This window comes from Poromitra crassiceps, assembly GCF_964638095.1.
Source record: "Poromitra crassiceps genome assembly, chromosome: 4".
Taxonomy (NCBI): domain Eukaryota; kingdom Metazoa; phylum Chordata; class Actinopteri; order Beryciformes; family Melamphaidae; genus Poromitra; species Poromitra crassiceps.
Window position 1 is genome coordinate 62303024 of NC_139626.1, and position 17487 is coordinate 62320510.

The 17487-nt window shown below is 45.9% G+C and overlaps 1 protein-coding gene across 2 annotated transcripts in view; it reads right to left on the minus strand.

Moving 5' to 3' along the window:
• The window catches only part of aftpha (aftiphilin a), a 38313-nt gene extending 22547 nt beyond the window's left edge, over window positions 1-15766 (minus strand). For both annotated transcript variants that reach the window (XM_083634889.1, XM_083634888.1), the window contains exons 1-4: window positions 15721-15766; window positions 12116-13787; window positions 4114-4265; window positions 463-592 (exon numbers count right to left, since the gene is read on the minus strand). In XM_083634889.1, the coding sequence (XP_083491015.1) occupies window positions 463-592; window positions 4114-4265; window positions 12116-13747 (1914 nt within the window). In that variant the 5' untranslated portion in view covers window positions 13748-13787; window positions 15721-15766. The remainder of the gene's footprint in view (window positions 1-462; window positions 593-4113; window positions 4266-12115; window positions 13788-15720) is intronic.
• Window positions 15767-17487: the final 1721 nt, after the last annotated feature.

Sequence of the window (17487 nt, forward strand, 5' to 3'; positions counted from 1 at the left end):
GAGGGAGGGTGTGAGAGAGGAGGGAGGGTGTGACAGAGGAGAGAGGGTGTGACAGAGGAGGGAGGGTGTGACAGAGGAGAGAGGGTGTGACAGAGGAGAGAGGGTGTGACAGAGGGAGGGTGTGACAGAGGAGAGAGGGTGTGACAGAGGAGGGAGGGTGTGACAGAGGAGGGAGGGTGTGACAGAGGAGAGAGGGTGTGACAGAGGGAGGGTGTGACAGAGGAGAGAGGGTGTGACAGAGGAGGGAGGGTGTGACAGAGGAGGGAGGGTGTGACAGAGGAGAGAGGGTGTGACAGAGGAGAGAGGGTGTGACAGAGGGAGGGTGTGACAGAGGAGAGAGGGTGTGACAGAGGAGGGAGGGTGTGACAGAGGAGGGAGGGTGTGACAGAGGAGAGAGGGTGTGGCAGAGGAGGGAGGGTGTGACAGAGGAGGGAGGGTGTGACAGAGGAGAGAGGGGCTCACGATGTTTCGGGTGTCGATGCCCAGGGAGCAGAGCAGGGTCTTGTTGCAGTGGGAGCCGCCCCACTGGTGTCTGAGGCCCAGCGCCTCGTGGACGTCCTGAAGCTGCTGCCACACGCTGCCCTGCACCACCCTGCAACACACGAGAGGCCAGATCTTTACTACCTCACACAAACTGACCACCCTGCAGTAGGGCTGCACGATATTGGAGAAAACTGACATTGCGATATTTCCCGCCCCTGCGATATATATTGCGATATGAAAAAATAGAGATTTTCACCAGATTACCAGAATAGCTCTATTTTAAAGAAAATAATACTTCTAGAATGATTGGGGTGATTTTGTAGAGGAGTCCATCTGATTTTGGAGGGGAAATTAGGTATTTTAATGTTTCTCAACCACTGGGCTGTGGCCTACTGGTAGCCCTCAGAGCGCCATATATCAGGGTTCATACACATTTTGACCAATGGATTTCCATGACTTACATCCATGAAAAAGTGAGTGAGTTATGACATTCTACTTTAAAATGTCACTAGCCTACACTTCACTTAGTGTTATGCAGCTTTTAAAGCCAGGGAAAGACAACATGTATGCTGTATCACCATATTACCATATCCAACATCTAAGACCATATAGTCTCATATCACAATATTGATATAAATTTGATATATTGCCCACCCCTAATATTGAGTGCCACAATCTACCTCCCAATGATGCTATTTGCAGAAAAACATTAGATTTCATTGATTATAATCACTGCTTTCAACTCCTTTCATTCTTCTAACGTTTCAATAAATCACAAATAAAAGATACAATATCTCTTCTGCCAGGGAGTCCTGGTCAAGATGGACAGCAAAAATAAAAGGTTTCATATAAAAAATACAAACGGGGACAAATAACATCACAGAATACACACAGAAACACAACAAGCAAACACAAACTACAAGGATTAAAGGCTAAAAAGAAACTTGACATTGTTCTGTGAAAACAGATTTGAGAGTATTTTTAAACATGTCAAGAGGGGGTAAAGATGTCATGTTTCAAACACCTTGTAACTCGTTCCAGGCATGTGGTGCATGAAAGGAGAAGGAAGATTTACCTAAGCTCTGTTCGGGTTTTGGGGGCCAAGAGAATAATTTTCTCTGATGACCGAGTGTTACATCGGCTGTGGCGATATGTCAATAAACTAGAAATATACAGCGGTATCAATCGATATCAATCGTATAATAATATGAAACAAGAAACGACAAGAGGCAAATCTTGTGAAGATGTAAGCATATTTTTTTTCCTTCAATTAATGTACTAAATCCATTAATCGATTATCAAAAGTAGAAATGGTTAATTTTCTGTCAATCGATGACGACTAGGGATTTTAACGATTAACCGTTAAGTCGATCAACTGCCGCTAAGAATGCAACCGATTAAAATGAATTAACCGTCTTGACCGACTACATGTTTTGTTACTTTGTATCACTTCAATTTCCACAGCTCACACTGTGCTAACTTTTATACCAGTCCAGCAGGGGGCGTACCTCACCCAAACTACTGGCGCACGCAACAGGAGTGGTCACGTGAGAAGAAGCTCGTCACGTGAGGAAGTAGGAAGTAGGAGGAAAAGAACAGAGCTCATGAGCGCTAGCAGAACACGGCTAACGGCCAAACGCAGTCCAGTGTGGGAGCATTACACACTGAAAGAGGAAAATGCTAAATGTAAATATTGTGACACGACATTCTCAAATACAACTCCAGCACCTCGTCAACGATGTACCACCTTCAAACTCATCATCCTCCCAGCAAACTAGCGCATCTGTTTTAGCCGGTGCGGTACCATTCAACGTGTTTTACTTTGTGGTGCCATTTGTTGAAAGAAATTTATTAATTAAAGGATGGCGTTACTGGTAATCAACCCACTTTGTATCAATAATAATCTCTGTAATATAAAAGCACAGTTTACCTGCTCGCTCTGTTTCCCTCATGCAGATCTTCCATTTCCTCCTCTGGCAAAGCGTTCCGTTCTGACGCGTTTTACGTCACAACGGAGCTTCGGAAGTTAATGAATGCCTGCTAAACTGCTTATAGTTTTCGGATACGTGTGAGATCATGTGCAAAATAAATCTGCATTGTTTTTCAGCAAAGTTCTCCTTTAAAGAGCATGGTGCAGGTTAAAAAAAAATCTGAATTGACATTTTGGGCTCATGATTACAGTGAAAACACTCCAAAAAGATTCCCCCCCCCACAGGCCCCCAGGGTATAAATATGGAGGAAAAGGCGGCATTTTATAAATGGGCGTGTGACATAACAACAGGAGTGACATCACAAGAGGAGAATGTTCTGCTGGGGCTGACACAGGGATGCAAATCATGGAGAGTGAAAAAAGGTGACACATACCAGGGCAGAGACATAAAACCACCCAGAAATCCTCATATTTTGGGCTGAAAAATGTTGACTGTCACGTAAAGGTGACTATTTTGCATCCCTGTGACATCACAAAAGGTAGTAGTTCCATGAAATGGACCAGTGCCCCCTGCTGGTTACAAAAACTAGTCTAAACGCAGCTATGTGTGACTGAAAAAAAGAAAAAAAAATCCCCCAAATCCCATTGCTATATACCCCAGTGTTTCCCATACATAAAGGAATTTGTGGCGGGCCGCCACAATAATATTTTGACCGCCACAATAAGATGTTGACCAAAAAAAAAAAAAAAAAAAAAAAAAATTTTTTTACAGTGCACCTGAACGCAACATGCAAGATATCCGCTGAATAAGTGTCCAATAAATGTTCATGTCATTCTGGCCAATACTTCTGTTATAGCATTTCAGTCTGGAATATGGAATATCTTTCAATAATCTATGATTTAGCTGCTAAATTGTCAAATACCGCCATCTGCTCGCTACCCAGGCACTTATGTATGTACTTAACCTAACTAACTTAACCTAACTAACTATCCGGTGTGCACAACACTGTCAGCCTAAACTCCGGCTGACACCCCAAAAACCTACAATCCACTACAGAAAAATGTATATTGTTTGTTTATTAACTGGCCCCTCGCCTTCTATCATTTCACGAAAGTGGCAAAGCAAGTTGAGTATCCCTGACCTATAGGGAGAAATTTAGTTTGTCATTGTAAACCCACAGCACAGTAATGATGACATGTTCTTCATAGATCTAGCCTTTTAATTTTGCTCTTAAGCTTTCTCAAAATACACCAAATTCATGCATTTTACTTTAAAATGTTTAAAAAAATCTTGCGGGGGGGCATGCCACCGGACCCCCCTAGGGGGTCTGCAGTCCCCACCACAAATTCTCAAAATCCTGTGGGAAACACTGTACCCCTTCCACATATTAATGCAATGTGGTCTCCAACCTGCACCATGCCCTTTAAGGGCTTTAAGAGTAACGTAACGTAAAGAGCAACGTAACGTAAAGAGCAACGTAACGTAAAGAGCAACGTAACGTAAAGAGCAACGTAACGTAAAGAGCAACGTAACGTAACGTAAAGAGTAACGTAACGTAAAATGTTGATGTCTGCAGTCACTTGCAGTAACACAGCCTCAGCTAAACGGGTAGGAGGTTTTTCTGTGATGCTGGTGATCATCTTGTATCATCTTGTATCATCGTATGTCCAGTGAGCAGGAGGTGGTGGTGCTGACTCACCCGTTGCATGGCGCCCTGCTCCCGTCCTCGCGGTCGTCCGGAGGCTCCAGCAGGGTCTTCAGAGACGTCACCTCCTCCCCCAGCGAGGCCACGGGCGCCTGGGGGAAGCTGCCCTGGAACAGCCGCTCCAGACGGCCGCACAGAGACGCAGCCTGAGGCGGCACCACACACACGCACGCACACACACACACGCACACACACACACGCACGCACGCACACACACACGCACACGCAAACGCACACACACACACTTCAGGAACACGCCTTGTGTGTGATTGGTAGGGATGCGCTATATCGACAATCATATCGGTATTAGAGATGTAACGGTATGACAATTTCACATCACGATTAGCGTGACCAAAATGATCACGGTTTTGTTAAAATGTGCTGAAAATGTTCAAAAAGTACTAATACACTCACAGAAATCATTTCACCAAGTTTTATATTGAACACTCAGACCCAAAAAGGACTGATACTAGGGCTGTGAATCTTCACTGGCCTCACGATTCGATTCGATTACGATTCAGAGGGCTACGATTCGATTACGATTATCGATGCATCTCGATGCATCTTAAATCGATGCATCACATTTTTTCCCCAATACATGATTTCTTTTTTCTCACTTTCTATTTTCTTACTGTGTGGCTACTTTTAAAATAAAAGTGCATTTGGAATTGCATTGTATTATGATCCAAATAAACAACTGCATGTACTTCCATTATATTTTATTCGATTATTAAAAAAATATATATATATATATACGGTATTATTATTTTTTAATAATCAATTTTTGACATTTGTGAATCGATGCAGAATCGTGCACGTCCGCATCGCGATGCATCTTATAATCGATTATTTTTGACACCCCTAACTGATACACTCACTGAACTCATTTCTCCAAGCCTGCACGTTTGCATCTGGGAGACGGTTGCCAACTTTGAGAGTTGAAAGGAAACAATGCAGTAAATCTATCATTTATGGCCTTTTCCAAATTTGGAAAATAAAGAAATGCCTGACTTTTTCAAACTGACAGTTTTTACACGTGTTTTTCAGTGCGTACAAAATTCGATCATCATAGAAATGCGTTTTTACACAGATCATATCGACATCGGTAAATATCGGTTATCGGCCATAACAGCAATACCAGCTATCAGCATCGGCCAAAAGCGGTGCATCCCTGTGAAATTGCCATGAATCTTCCTTTGTGACACCAGTGTGAACACAACTCGGCAGATTCCCGCGTCAAATGCCCAAATGGTAATGATGTAATACGCTTTCGCACAAAGTGGGAGAACCAATCACAGGAGATTCTGGCCGGTGTATTCCACTCTGCGATCTAGGGCTGGGCAATATATCAACTTACCGTATATTGATATTGTGATATGAGACTACTAGACATCACCGTCTTAGATTTTGGATATGGTAATATTGTGATATAAGTGTTGTCTTTCCCGGTTTTAAAGGCTGCAGTGCATTACAGTAAAGTGTAAGTGTAGTAATGTTATTTTCTTAACTTAACAGTTCAGCTCTACTACAAACTGAGTCTAGCAATGCTGGCCGCTGATTAGCTGTGCTGTGCTGGTGCCTTGCTCAAGAGCACCTGACAGTAGTAGAGTGAGGAGGGGGCAGATTATTTGTTTGTTCAATTCCCCACTCGGGATTTGAACCGGTGACTCCGTGGTGTCAGTCACAAGCCTGCGTCTGTCCTCCTGGCCGTGTGTAGGCGGTGTGGCACAACAGGAACCCGCAACTCTAACTGACCACACATTGCTGGCTGGGGCTATTTCTCTAACTGACCACACATTGCCGGCTGGGGCTATTTCTCTAACTGACCACACATTGCCGGCTGGGGCTATTTCTCTAACTGACCACACATTGCCAGCTGGGGCTATTTCTCTAACTGACTTTTCGAAGTGTGGGAGATTGAGCCTCCCCTCAGAGAACATATAGACAGAACCCGAACCCGAATAAATTATTATTTATGCATAATGAGTGATAATGTGTGTGATATTCATAGAGTAAGCTAAGTTACTAACAATACTGTTTTATTTAACACATTCACTGCCAGCCGTTTTTTCAATACTGTAGGTAGGTTCTGCCAAGTTTTTTTTTTGAGGATTCTGGCTCATCTTTCAAGAGCCGAGGATTCTTTTCTGCTAAGATTTTGTGAACACAAATGATCTCAAAAGAACTAATAGAATGTGTGTTTTCTCTGTCTAAAAGAGTTAGTTTGTAGAGTTAGTAGTTATGTAGGCATTAGCAGTAGAATACAGCATGGTTTCAGCGTCTGAAAATTTATTCTGAGATAAATGGCTTTTTGTGAAATTCGATAGAACAGTCACTTTAACCATTTATTTTTGGCGTAAGACGTCAGACATCTAAACAATAGTTTTGAACAGTAATTTCCTCCATAGCAGCAGGAAACCCCCCTCTCCTTCAAACTCCTCCCTCCGTGGGTGTGTCTCTGGTGGCTTTGCAGCGTTTGTCACAAGCGAGGCTCTGCCTGTCTGTGCTGCCTGGCTGCTGGCGGCTGCTCTTTGGGCGAGTCTGCATGAGTCGTTTCGGTTGTGAGCTCAGCTGCAATGAAGCTGCGTGCGATTGTGGGCTTTCTGCGGGTGTTTCAAAGTGTGTTGCACGCATAATCTATTATGCAAATTTGCAATCCCCCACCGCCAGCTCCCAGCGCGATAATGCGCGAAAGCGAAAGCGTTTTCGCCAATCCATTTTACAGTATGAGAGAATGGTTTCCTCGCGCGTTCCCCTGCAGTTTTGGCTCGGCTTTTTCTAGTCTGGAGAGCACTGTCGCCACTTAGTGGGTCGGTGGAATGGGTTGTACACGTTCGGTGGCTCCAATATTTTTATAGGAGACGTGGGGGGCGTTGATCCACGTCCCACCGTCAAAAGTTTTTTTTTTTTTTTTTAAGACGAGATATCTCGTCATTGGCAGTCAACCGTTGGATTTTTTAAGACGAGATATCTCGTCAATGGCAGTGAACGTGTTAACATCTGGAATACTGGGAAACCAGAGGGCTTGTACGCACAACTGGACCCAACTAAGTCTAGACATGGTTTACTTCTACCTCTACCAAAAACAAATGCACTGAAAAAGACGGTAATGTATAGAGCAGTTGCTTACTGGAATTAAATACAGAGAAATATAACTATGGCAAGGAACAAATTTATGTTTAAAAAAAAGTTAAAACTAGCAGTTATGAATAATAAGATAGATTTTGGTCTTTGATTTACTGATTTGTTAATTGTGCAACATGGAAGGAATTTGTATTACGGTATTATATTATATGTATTATGTATTATATATTGTAATCAAGTATTTCAATTATAATATGATGGTCTAATGTGAGTATGGTAAACAAAAGGTCAGTATAAGTTGTTTTTGCTGGTGCAATTACTCAGGAAGACCAATACATTTCTTTTTGTTTATGAGAAGAGTTGATACTGTTAATATTTGATTGACATGAATATTGAGTGAGCCTTTTTACTCAATGCTTTTGGATTTTTATGTTTGTATTTGACGTGTTTGGACCCCAGGAAGAGTAGTCTCACCTTTGGTGTAGACTAATGGGGATCCACAATAAACAATTAAACAATAAATTGTTCTTTCTATTGTGTAAGATGTGCATAGCACTGACACTTGTTCTATTGATAACATAAATAATGCTTGGTGAATCACTACGCCTTTTTCTATTTTCAGATACCACTCCATAAGCAGAAGAAACGTTCAGCACTTGGGGAGCTCTTTGAAGATGAAGACCAGGCCCTGCTGGAAGCTGTGGTGGACATCGTGCTAAGTACTATTCCCCCCATTTCCCCAACCCCACTAAACTAACCTTGCTGCTACAACTCTTGGTTTGGGAGGGGAGACGTAGGGAGGAGTTGTATTTTGTCTGGTGCTAAATAAATAATGTTCTAAATGAAGAACAATGTTGAAATTGAGAATTTTCTACTTTTTTTTTTTACAACTAAATTTTTTTGTTATTACAGTGTCAATGTGTAAAGTACCGAAAAAGGTACCGTTTCGGGTACCACACCGAATTGCAGGTACCGGTATCGATTCAAATGTGAACGGTACTCATCCCTAGTTCTCCCACATTAATCATGCTTATTGTGGGAAAATAATGTAACCCTGCAGTCCAACAAATAACTACATTGAAAACTCACCCAACAAAGTCATCATCACTGCACCATGCACTGCTTTTCATTGGCTATCACTGTCTCATTAACGTGTCAATCCTTAGACACCTGGGACCTTACAACATTTTAAATTAAAGTTTTGTCCGAATTTTAAACCAAGTTAGGAATGTTTTAAGTCTACCAGATGTGTCTGTTCAGACGCCAATTTGTTTCAATCACTCTTTTTTTGATGTTTGTTTTTTTTTAACATTTTGATGATGTTCGTTCCAAGATTCACACCTTAGTGCTAATTTTTTATTTATTTATCCTGGTTGCTGCTCCACCCTCTGCCGATCTGGGGAGAGCCGAAAACTGGCTCCATGCTTCCTCCGAGACATGGGCAGTTAGCCAGCCGCTTCTTTTCACCTGACAGGGGAAGCTTCACCGGTAGGAGATAGCACGTGGGAGGATCACGCTATTCCAACCAGTTCCCCTCCCTCCAAACAGGCGCCCCTAACGACCAGAGGAGGCACCACTTCAGCGACCAGGATATTGCATGTTTTGGTGAGGGGTCCGGGTTCCTATATGAGGGAAACCCCCAGGGGGCGCGGGCAGAACATGCAAACTCCACACAGAAAGGCCCTTTTGACGACCCACCCGGGCGGTGGCATTTCTTGTGGACCCCTTGCGTGGGACCCCATGCACAATATCTATTACAGATAAGAGCATCTTATGCGGCTGGTAGCAACATGTTGAATGTTGAACGTTGATGATGTATGTTTTCTTTTCTTTTCTTTCCTGTGTCTGAGCCTGTTTATTTGTCTTGTTTGTGAATTATTATTGTTCTATAATAATTGAAAATGAAATATTGGGAGGGGGGGGGGGCACGTGTAAATCCTTATGTGCGCTCAGCCTCTTGGCAATAGAGTCACGGCAGTTTCGGATGAATTTCGCCTGGTTATTTAATTTGCTCAGCCCTACTTTAGTGGAAACGAGTCTTTGATGCACATATAGACGGCTGATGGCGAGCGGGTAATAAACGCAGATCATCCTCCTGCAGCCTTGAACACTACGGTGCTTTTAATCAGGGTCAAAACACGCACTCCCGTATGTTGAACTGTAGGGGGCGAGCACTTTTATAGCCTGGCAGTGGCAGGGGAGCATCGTCGGGACCAATCGATGAAAATCCGAAATGTAAATAATCAGGGACGTGTTTGCTCCATTTTCTGTAGGTAGGCCTCCTAAATATCGCTTCATTGACATGAAGCCGCGCTGCCCCTCAAGCTGACTCGCACCCCCCAGGGGAGGCGCGCCTCACACTTTGAACATGTGATTAGGGCTGGGTATTGGCAAGGATCTCACGATACGATACGTATCACGATACTTGGGTCACGATACGATTGTATCACGATGCGATACATATTGCGATATATTGCGATATTCTACAGAATTTACTCAAAATTAAATAATAGAGCTAAAGATACAACACACTGTGTACCACCCAGGTAGTGTAATAATATGTACATCACTTTATACTGATAAGTTAGTGGACACGTTTAGTCAAAACTACTGAGTGTTGAGTGTGTTACTGAACGCACTGAAATAAAAAGTATTCTTATTGTGTCACTGACCACACGGCTGTGCAAAAACATCCATATATGGGAAATATCGATACAGTATCGATTAGGGGTGGGAAATCAGCAGATGCAGAGGCCTGGCATGGCCTGCAAAAAAAAAATAATAATAATAATTTATATCGCGATACTTAGCGTCCAAGTATCGATACAGTATCGGGAAATAAAATATCGCGATATATTGCCGTATCGATTATATTGCCCAGCCCTACATGTGATGTGATCATATGATGTCTATCAAACTGGGTGAAGACGAGACAAACGAGTAGGAGAAGCAGGAAGGGGGGGGGGGGGGGGGGGGGGGTGAATGTTTTGTGAAAATGGCAAAAAGGCAGAAAATCTAGTTAGGTGGAAATGGAGTGAGCTATGTGCTTAGATGTGTAACGAGCCAAGGAATGTAGAAGATGCGTGTAGAATTTTGATTCTACACGCTACGGTTCAAAAGCTGTGGACAAAGACGTAAAGAGGGGTGTTAGAGTGCCACCATCAGGTCAACTGGTGTCATTTTTTTAGAGCCGAGTAGAAGGGGACAGTCTGAAGCCGTCTACCCGGTTTGGGAACTGAGCTAAGCGGAGTGTTAGAGTGCTGAATACCTGACCAGGGCACATTCCTGAGGTGATTACTCTACGCTCAGAGCAAACGTCACGGTGTGTGTGTGTGTGTGTGTGTGTGTGTGTGTGTGTGTGTGTGTGTGTGTGTGTGTGTGTGTGTGTGTGTGTGTGTGTGTGTGTGTGTGCGTGCGTGCGTGCGTGCGTGTGCGTGTGTGCGTCACGTTTCCTCCACTTCTATTCTGTCTGCACAGAGGGCAACTACAGTAGACTCAGCTCTCAGTCTTAATCCGTTTCACTACTGTAAGACTGAGAATATTACTATTCAAATCTTTTCATAACGTTAGGTGGCGCTGTTGGAAGCCTTGCATCGGAGAACCAATCATGAGCGTTGTGGGCGGGCCTGCTTTCTGGGAGCAGTGACGCTCATGCAGAACCGGTGCTGTCGCGTTTGCGGAGAAACATATTAATCACTTAGAAACAAACATAACCTGTTCAAAGGACGTGTTTCATCCGGCCCCGGCGGCTAGAGGTCTTTCCCCCAGCGATATGCCCGACTCCCGAGGCTACGTTACAGAGCCTGCTGATGACTCACACAGTAGCAAGCGGACCACTTCCGGGTAGGAAAAATTATTGTAAAATAAACAACAGGTATAAACTCTCTTTGCAGCACATCCTTACACAGGCTGGAGTAAGCCCCGCCTCCTTACACAGGCTGGAGTAAGCTCCGCCTCCTTACACAGGTTGGAGTAAGCTCCGCCTCCTTACACAGGCTGGAGTAAGCTCCGCCTCCTTACACAGGCTGGAGTAAGCTCCGCCTCCTTACACAGGTTGGAGTAAGCTCCGCCTCCTTACACAGGTTGGAGTAAGCTCCGCCTCCTTACACAGGCTGGAGTAAGCTCCGCCTCCTTACACAGGTGAGGATTTGGCCTATGATTTCACCCCATCAGAGCCTGGCCCCTATGATTCATCGCTTGGTAAATATTGAATACAAACAGCGCACGCACGCACGCACGCGCACACGCGCACACGCACACACACACACACACACACACACAGTATCTGGGTGTGGACGGTCTGAAGAATGGGTCAATGGCGAGTGTGACCCGTTAAGGTGGGTGTGAAACAAAAGTAATTTTAGCACAATCAAACCTGATTTGTCCTTTGCACGAAACTACTTGATTATCCTGCCTCTGAGCCGTTATATTCGGATGACATATTATTATTAATTACCATTATTAAACTATTTTACTTTACTTTTTGCATCTTGTGTCAACATCTCGCCTACAGCAGGAATTTTAAATTAATTAAAAACAGTTAGTTTTTTTCAATTGCCAATGTTGATGGTTATTAATTAATCAAACCCCAAAGTAAAAAAATTTAACACATTTATTCACAGGCCTTCCACTGTGTCTGATTTTTCTTCTATGCTCTGCCTCCTTTGTTTTCTCAGCATCTTATTTTATAAAACACTGGCTTTGTCTTTTGCGTGCTACATAAATAAAGTTGACTTGACTAAAATCTTGATGGAGGATGATACATGATTTAAAGTGTGCAGCCCCAGTAGGTGTTAAATGATTCTGGAGTATATCTAGTCTCACATCACGATATCAATATAATATTGATATATTGTCTTGCTCTATTCTGGACCGGTACATTTCTCCAGGTGTCCTCACAGACAGAACTTACCGTGCTGCTGGTTTGGTCGCTGACGGCAGGAGGCTGAGTTTCCTGCCACGCCTCCTCGTCCTCCTCTGTGCTGGGCGGGGGAGGAGCCACGCTCTGCTCCTCGCTGAACGCCGCCCACGACTCCCCCTCCTCCCCCTCCCGCTGCTGCTGGTCCGGCTGGTCGAAGGCGCTCCACCCTGCGTCCGCCTCGCCGTCCGCAGCCGCGCTGAAGTTTCCAAAACTGTCGCTGACAGGGAAGTCTGCAAACTGGCCCGCGTGCTCCCCCTCCGCTCCCCGGCTGTGGACTTTGGGGGCGTCAAAATCACCGAAGTCGTCCTCGTCCTCGGCGGCGGCCGTCGTGTCCTGCGCAGGGGCGGTGCCGTTCGACCCGCTCCGCTCCGGCTGGACCTCCGGCTGGTCGAAGTCGGCGAAGCCCTGGCCGCCGAACGAGCCGGCGTCCCCAAAGTCCCCGAAGTCCTCGTCGTCGTCCTCGTCGTCTTCTGCCAGCTGACTGTGGTCGGCGGGCGTGGCCGTGTCCTCCTGGAGGGGCGGGGAGGGGACCGAGCCCGTGGTGCTCATGTCGCCGTACTCCTCCAGAGCGTCCGTCGACAGCGGCCGGCCCAACGACGTCTCCGTCTCCGTCTCCGTCTCGTTGCCCGAACTCTTCCCGTCCGAGTGGCCCGCCTCGCCGTCCGCCGTCGTCGTCTCGGGCGAGAGGTCGCTTTCGCCGCGGGCCGCCGCCTCTTCGACGCCGTCCCCGTCCTCCCCCACGCCGTTCAGGGCGAGGGGCTCCTTAGTGCAAACTGCCTCGGGGGCGGAGTGCTCGTGTGCAAAGGCTAGGTCCCTTTGTTCAAAGTCAGCATCTGTGTCGGAGCCCCGATCCGCGTCGCCCGGGCCGCCCGGAGCCTCGGCCCGGACGGATGTGGAATCGGAACTGGACGCGTCGGCTCCGGTTCCGTTTGTGTCCCTGACATCGTCCTCTAAAGTAATTTCCTGCTCTATATTACAATGCTCTTGGCAGGCGCCCTCCGCCGGCCAGCTACCCCCCCCATGGGGATTGTCCAAGTCCTCGTTTGCCGTCTGGCTGAGGTGTCCTTCAGCGTTGGAAAAAGCAGCAAAGTCGGCAAATTCGTCCTCTGGGCTGCCGGCGGCGACGCTGCCCGTGTCCTCCTCGGTGGAGGTTCCTTTTCTATGAGAGTGGACAGAATTCTGCGAGGACGGGCTTCCCTGAACTCCAAACGTCGCAAACCCGTTTGTCAGCACCTCGCCGCCTCCGCCGTTGCAGTTGGAGAGACGCTTTTTCGTCTCGCCGACAGTCCTTTCTGTGGGAGCGCCGCCCTGCCGGCCCCCCGGCACGACGCCGTTGGCCTTGGCGAGCTCGTCGGGGGGCCGGCGCGTCCCGTGGGCGGAGCCTCCCACCACCACCGCCCCTCTGCTGTTGAGGAGTTCCGGCGGGGAGGTGGCGGCCAAAGCCTGGGCCTGGTCGAAGATGGCGGCGGTGGCGGCGGGGGTGTCGAACTCGGTGAAGCTGACGCTGTTGGGGACGCCGGCGAAGCCGCCGAAGTCTCCGAACTCGTCGTCCTCTTCTTCGTCGGCGCCGTCCTCCATCGGCGGCGGAGAGGAGGAGTACATGCGGATCACGTCCGGCTCCATGGCGCTCTGGGAAAGTCGGAACAAATCCTCCTGGCTACACCTGGTGGGGGAGCGAGAAAAGCCTCATTAGAAAAAGGAGTCGTCTGTAAAACGATGGCCTCTGTCGAGACGCTGTTAAGAATACATGTTTTAATATTGTAGTGGTACGAAGTGGTAAAAAGAGGACCGATTGGTTTCAAATCGACATCGAGTCATTAAGTGGTCATGGCAAAGCAGCACTGTGACATATAACGTTAAGGCAAAGATGGAGCAAATCATCTAAGCGGAACGGTAAGAGAAGCATGAATGAGTCAATACGAGGACGTCACGACACCGCAAATCCCCCGGGAGCGCGGCTGTTAACAAGTACGAGTTGTGCCAAACAAACGTTCATATCTCAAAAACTACACATGACATCGCTTGCTGGCTCCATAGGGTCCCATTGACGTTTTCCCCCGGAAACGCAGTTTGTTTACAAAAAAGCTGCTCGGCTGATTCCTCGTATAGAGGCTTTTTCTGACCAAACAAGTTCTACTTATAGAACTGTGAATTTACGTGATGAGAAGAATAACCTGAGGGCAACATGCAGCAGATAAGCTTTTTTTTTCTTCTATATTTACAACAATTGATTTATTCTCAGCTGAAGCCACATCCGTTTTCCTTGTCTACAGAACTCACTTAAAAACAAACATTACGTTTCTTCGTCTGTCAACTTACTGGATGTGCTCCACGGGCCTTATTTAGTGTGTGCGTGTTTGTAGAGAGCCCTATCTACACAAAACCAACACCACTGGCGACCTTCCCAGCCAGACCTTTAAGAGGAAAGCCAGTTTTGCATTCCCAGCCTCCTCCGCCCGGAGCAGCCGGTGTCAAGAAAAGTCTTGTTTGCTTTGTTCTTATCTCCAGCAGATCTAGGAGCAGGTAGTTTTATACCGAAACGATGCTGACTCGTCTCTCGGGCTACACACCTTAGCACGCCAATGTTATAATGTAGAATCGAGCAAGTACTTCTGAAAACAACCGTGTCCCTATAACTTACTGTGGTGAATTCACTTAACTTCGGGAATGCTGGGTCGTCTAATCAGAATATCTTGAGCTAGTAACGTCGCAAGAAACAAAACTGTCTGAAGACTCTGTACAGTGAGAGCTGCTGGTCTGTGTTTACAACATGTTCTTGTCCAAGAAGAAGGCAAGACGCACACGTTGTGTGAAGCACACACGTTATCTGTTAACAGACAAGAGCTGTCAGATAAGCAGCTTCACTGAGCTGAGAGAAAGAGATGTTAGCCCTGCTGACAGACGGCGGTTTACTGAGCAAACTACAGGCTCAAATGCGCTGCTTCAAGCAAATGATCGAGTTAGCCCAAGTTTCATAGTATTTCGTTACTTGTCGGACGTTTCGTTGGCAATGGTTGAGTGAAACTGGAACGCTAACATGCTACTGCTAGTACTGGCTATAGCTAGTTAGCGCCCAGCAGGAATCTGACAGCTGACAGGTGAATGTGGAATAGACGGCAAACCAGTTCAAATGAAGCTGCCATGAAAGTAACAGCTAGCATGAGATAGCAGCCAGCTAACGAAACTAAACGATAAGGCCAAAACACTTTGGATCCCTCGACTTGCTGAGATGTGGTAACGTTAAGGTGGGCTAACGTTAGCTTGATTAGCCTATCTGGAAAACCGAGATTTAGTCGCAAGCTAGCGTTAGATTGATGGTTACTTCCAGACTAACGTTAATTAGTTTGTTGCCATTTAGGCGAGTTGGTTACGTGACGCCCCATCAGTAATAACGTTACGTCACCCAGGCAAAACATAAGATACAAGAAAGTCAAGAAGTCAACTACGCTACTTAGCTAACTACGCAGCTAGCTAACGCTAAAACGTCAACAACAGGCATATTCCCCTCTTGTCTTGCGAACATTTGGTTTAGCTAGCTAGTTAGCAGGCTAGCGTTAGCTCATCCTCTGCATCCCGGTTGAGACAGGTGAACTCACCGTGGGATCCTGGCCGCTGACTTCCATGACTCGGGTGAAGCAGGTACCGTCCATATGGGTCCAGTAAGCCAGCAGAGCAGCAGAGGGGAGCTAGCTAAGCTAAGCTAGCGGCTGGTGCTGCTGAAGACAAACTGAGTCAGACAGGCAGCCCGGTGCTGCTCCCACTCACCTCCCTGTCCTGTCCCCAAAGAACTTACATTGATAAGAGATGCGTTTCATTCAACATCAGCGCACAGCAAATCGGCCATTTTGGCCTGGGGGGACTACCTCTGATTGGCTGTCATGGTGGCAGCGCTGTCCAAAAGAAGACATGTCGACTCTTGCCTTCAATACTCTTTGGCTGTCCCTGCCTCAATATCACCCAGCATGCATTGCAGGGAGAGCGCTGCTGTGGCAGGTGTTACGCCGAATTATGCATCCCCGCCTCGATGCAGAACAAGTAACGTTTAAAAAGTAAAGTCGAGTAAATAAGTAAGGCTGCTTTTTAATAACCTTAACGAGTTGCATCCCAATTATCGACGGGGACGCATCATTTGTCATTTACACAGGTCTGTACTACTGTAGTGTGTACTCTCAGAGCCTCATTCAAAACGGGTTTGTCCCAGGAAATCTCATATGAGAACATTCTTGTCCATAGATTTTGAGCCTTCTCTACTGCGACTGCCTGGATGATAACCACATGAGGCGAGAGAGAGAGAGAGAGAGAGAGAGAGAGGTTTCTTTTCTACCTCCAAATAGGCTAATTATTCTGTTGGCTAAGATCCTGTTTTATAAATTCATGTCCACCAGTGAAAAGAAGATTGCAACTTCTATATTTCAGAAGAAAAAAAAATTACTAGCACAATGTTGTTCACAAATGTCCTCAATGGAGAATGACAATTAGCTAAAAGGAATGAAATGGACACCGTTATGGTGGGCAAGGTTCAGTTTAAGTTTAAAGTAGTCTTAAACAATATAGTGTTGTTTGTAACACATTATGGTTAATAAGGTTAAAAAGTAGCCTACAAATGGCGAATAAGATTAAATAAAAAATAATGTAGGCTCTGCCCAGCACAGGCAAGGACACTTGTGACTATTTCGGCTGAACAAAAAAGATAGAAAGCGGTTTTGACGGTATTGAAAATCACACCTTCGGTATTTCTAAATACACCCCGGTAGATACCTTAATACCTTAATACCGCCCAAGCTTAATAGCTGGGACATAACCTACAAAAATAACATGAGAAGACATAATAAAACATGAAGTAGCTGAGTTGATCACATCATCAGATACGTATGGATTTCTCTCTGCTCCTGGATGAGAGCAGAAGTCAGCTGGCTCGCTGTGTAAACAATTCTAACATAATATTCCCTAAGGCAAAAAACGTTTTTTCTTCTTGTTCCTTCAGTTGGATGCCTGAGCTTCTCTGTGCAGAATGATGTATGTGCAGAGTTTGACACTAGAAGCTGTTTTCACAATCATCTGCTGAAAGTGGAAAGTTTCTCTGAGCTCACTGAAAAGGCTGTTTTCAACAAGCACGATTCGTGACATCACGAATCCTGGAGCCAATCACTATCCAGTATTCAGCAGTTAAAGCCCCAACACATTCTCACTCCCTACTCGTCATGCAGATCGGTCAGGACTCAGGAACCCTTCTTGTCGTTGAGATGAGCAAGTTCTGCGCAGATTGGACCAGCGCCTTGCTTGGCCTGTTGCATGATGGTTAGAAAAGTTCAACACAGGTGCATCACAAACCCACAGAGAAGTCAACAAACTTCCATTTTAGA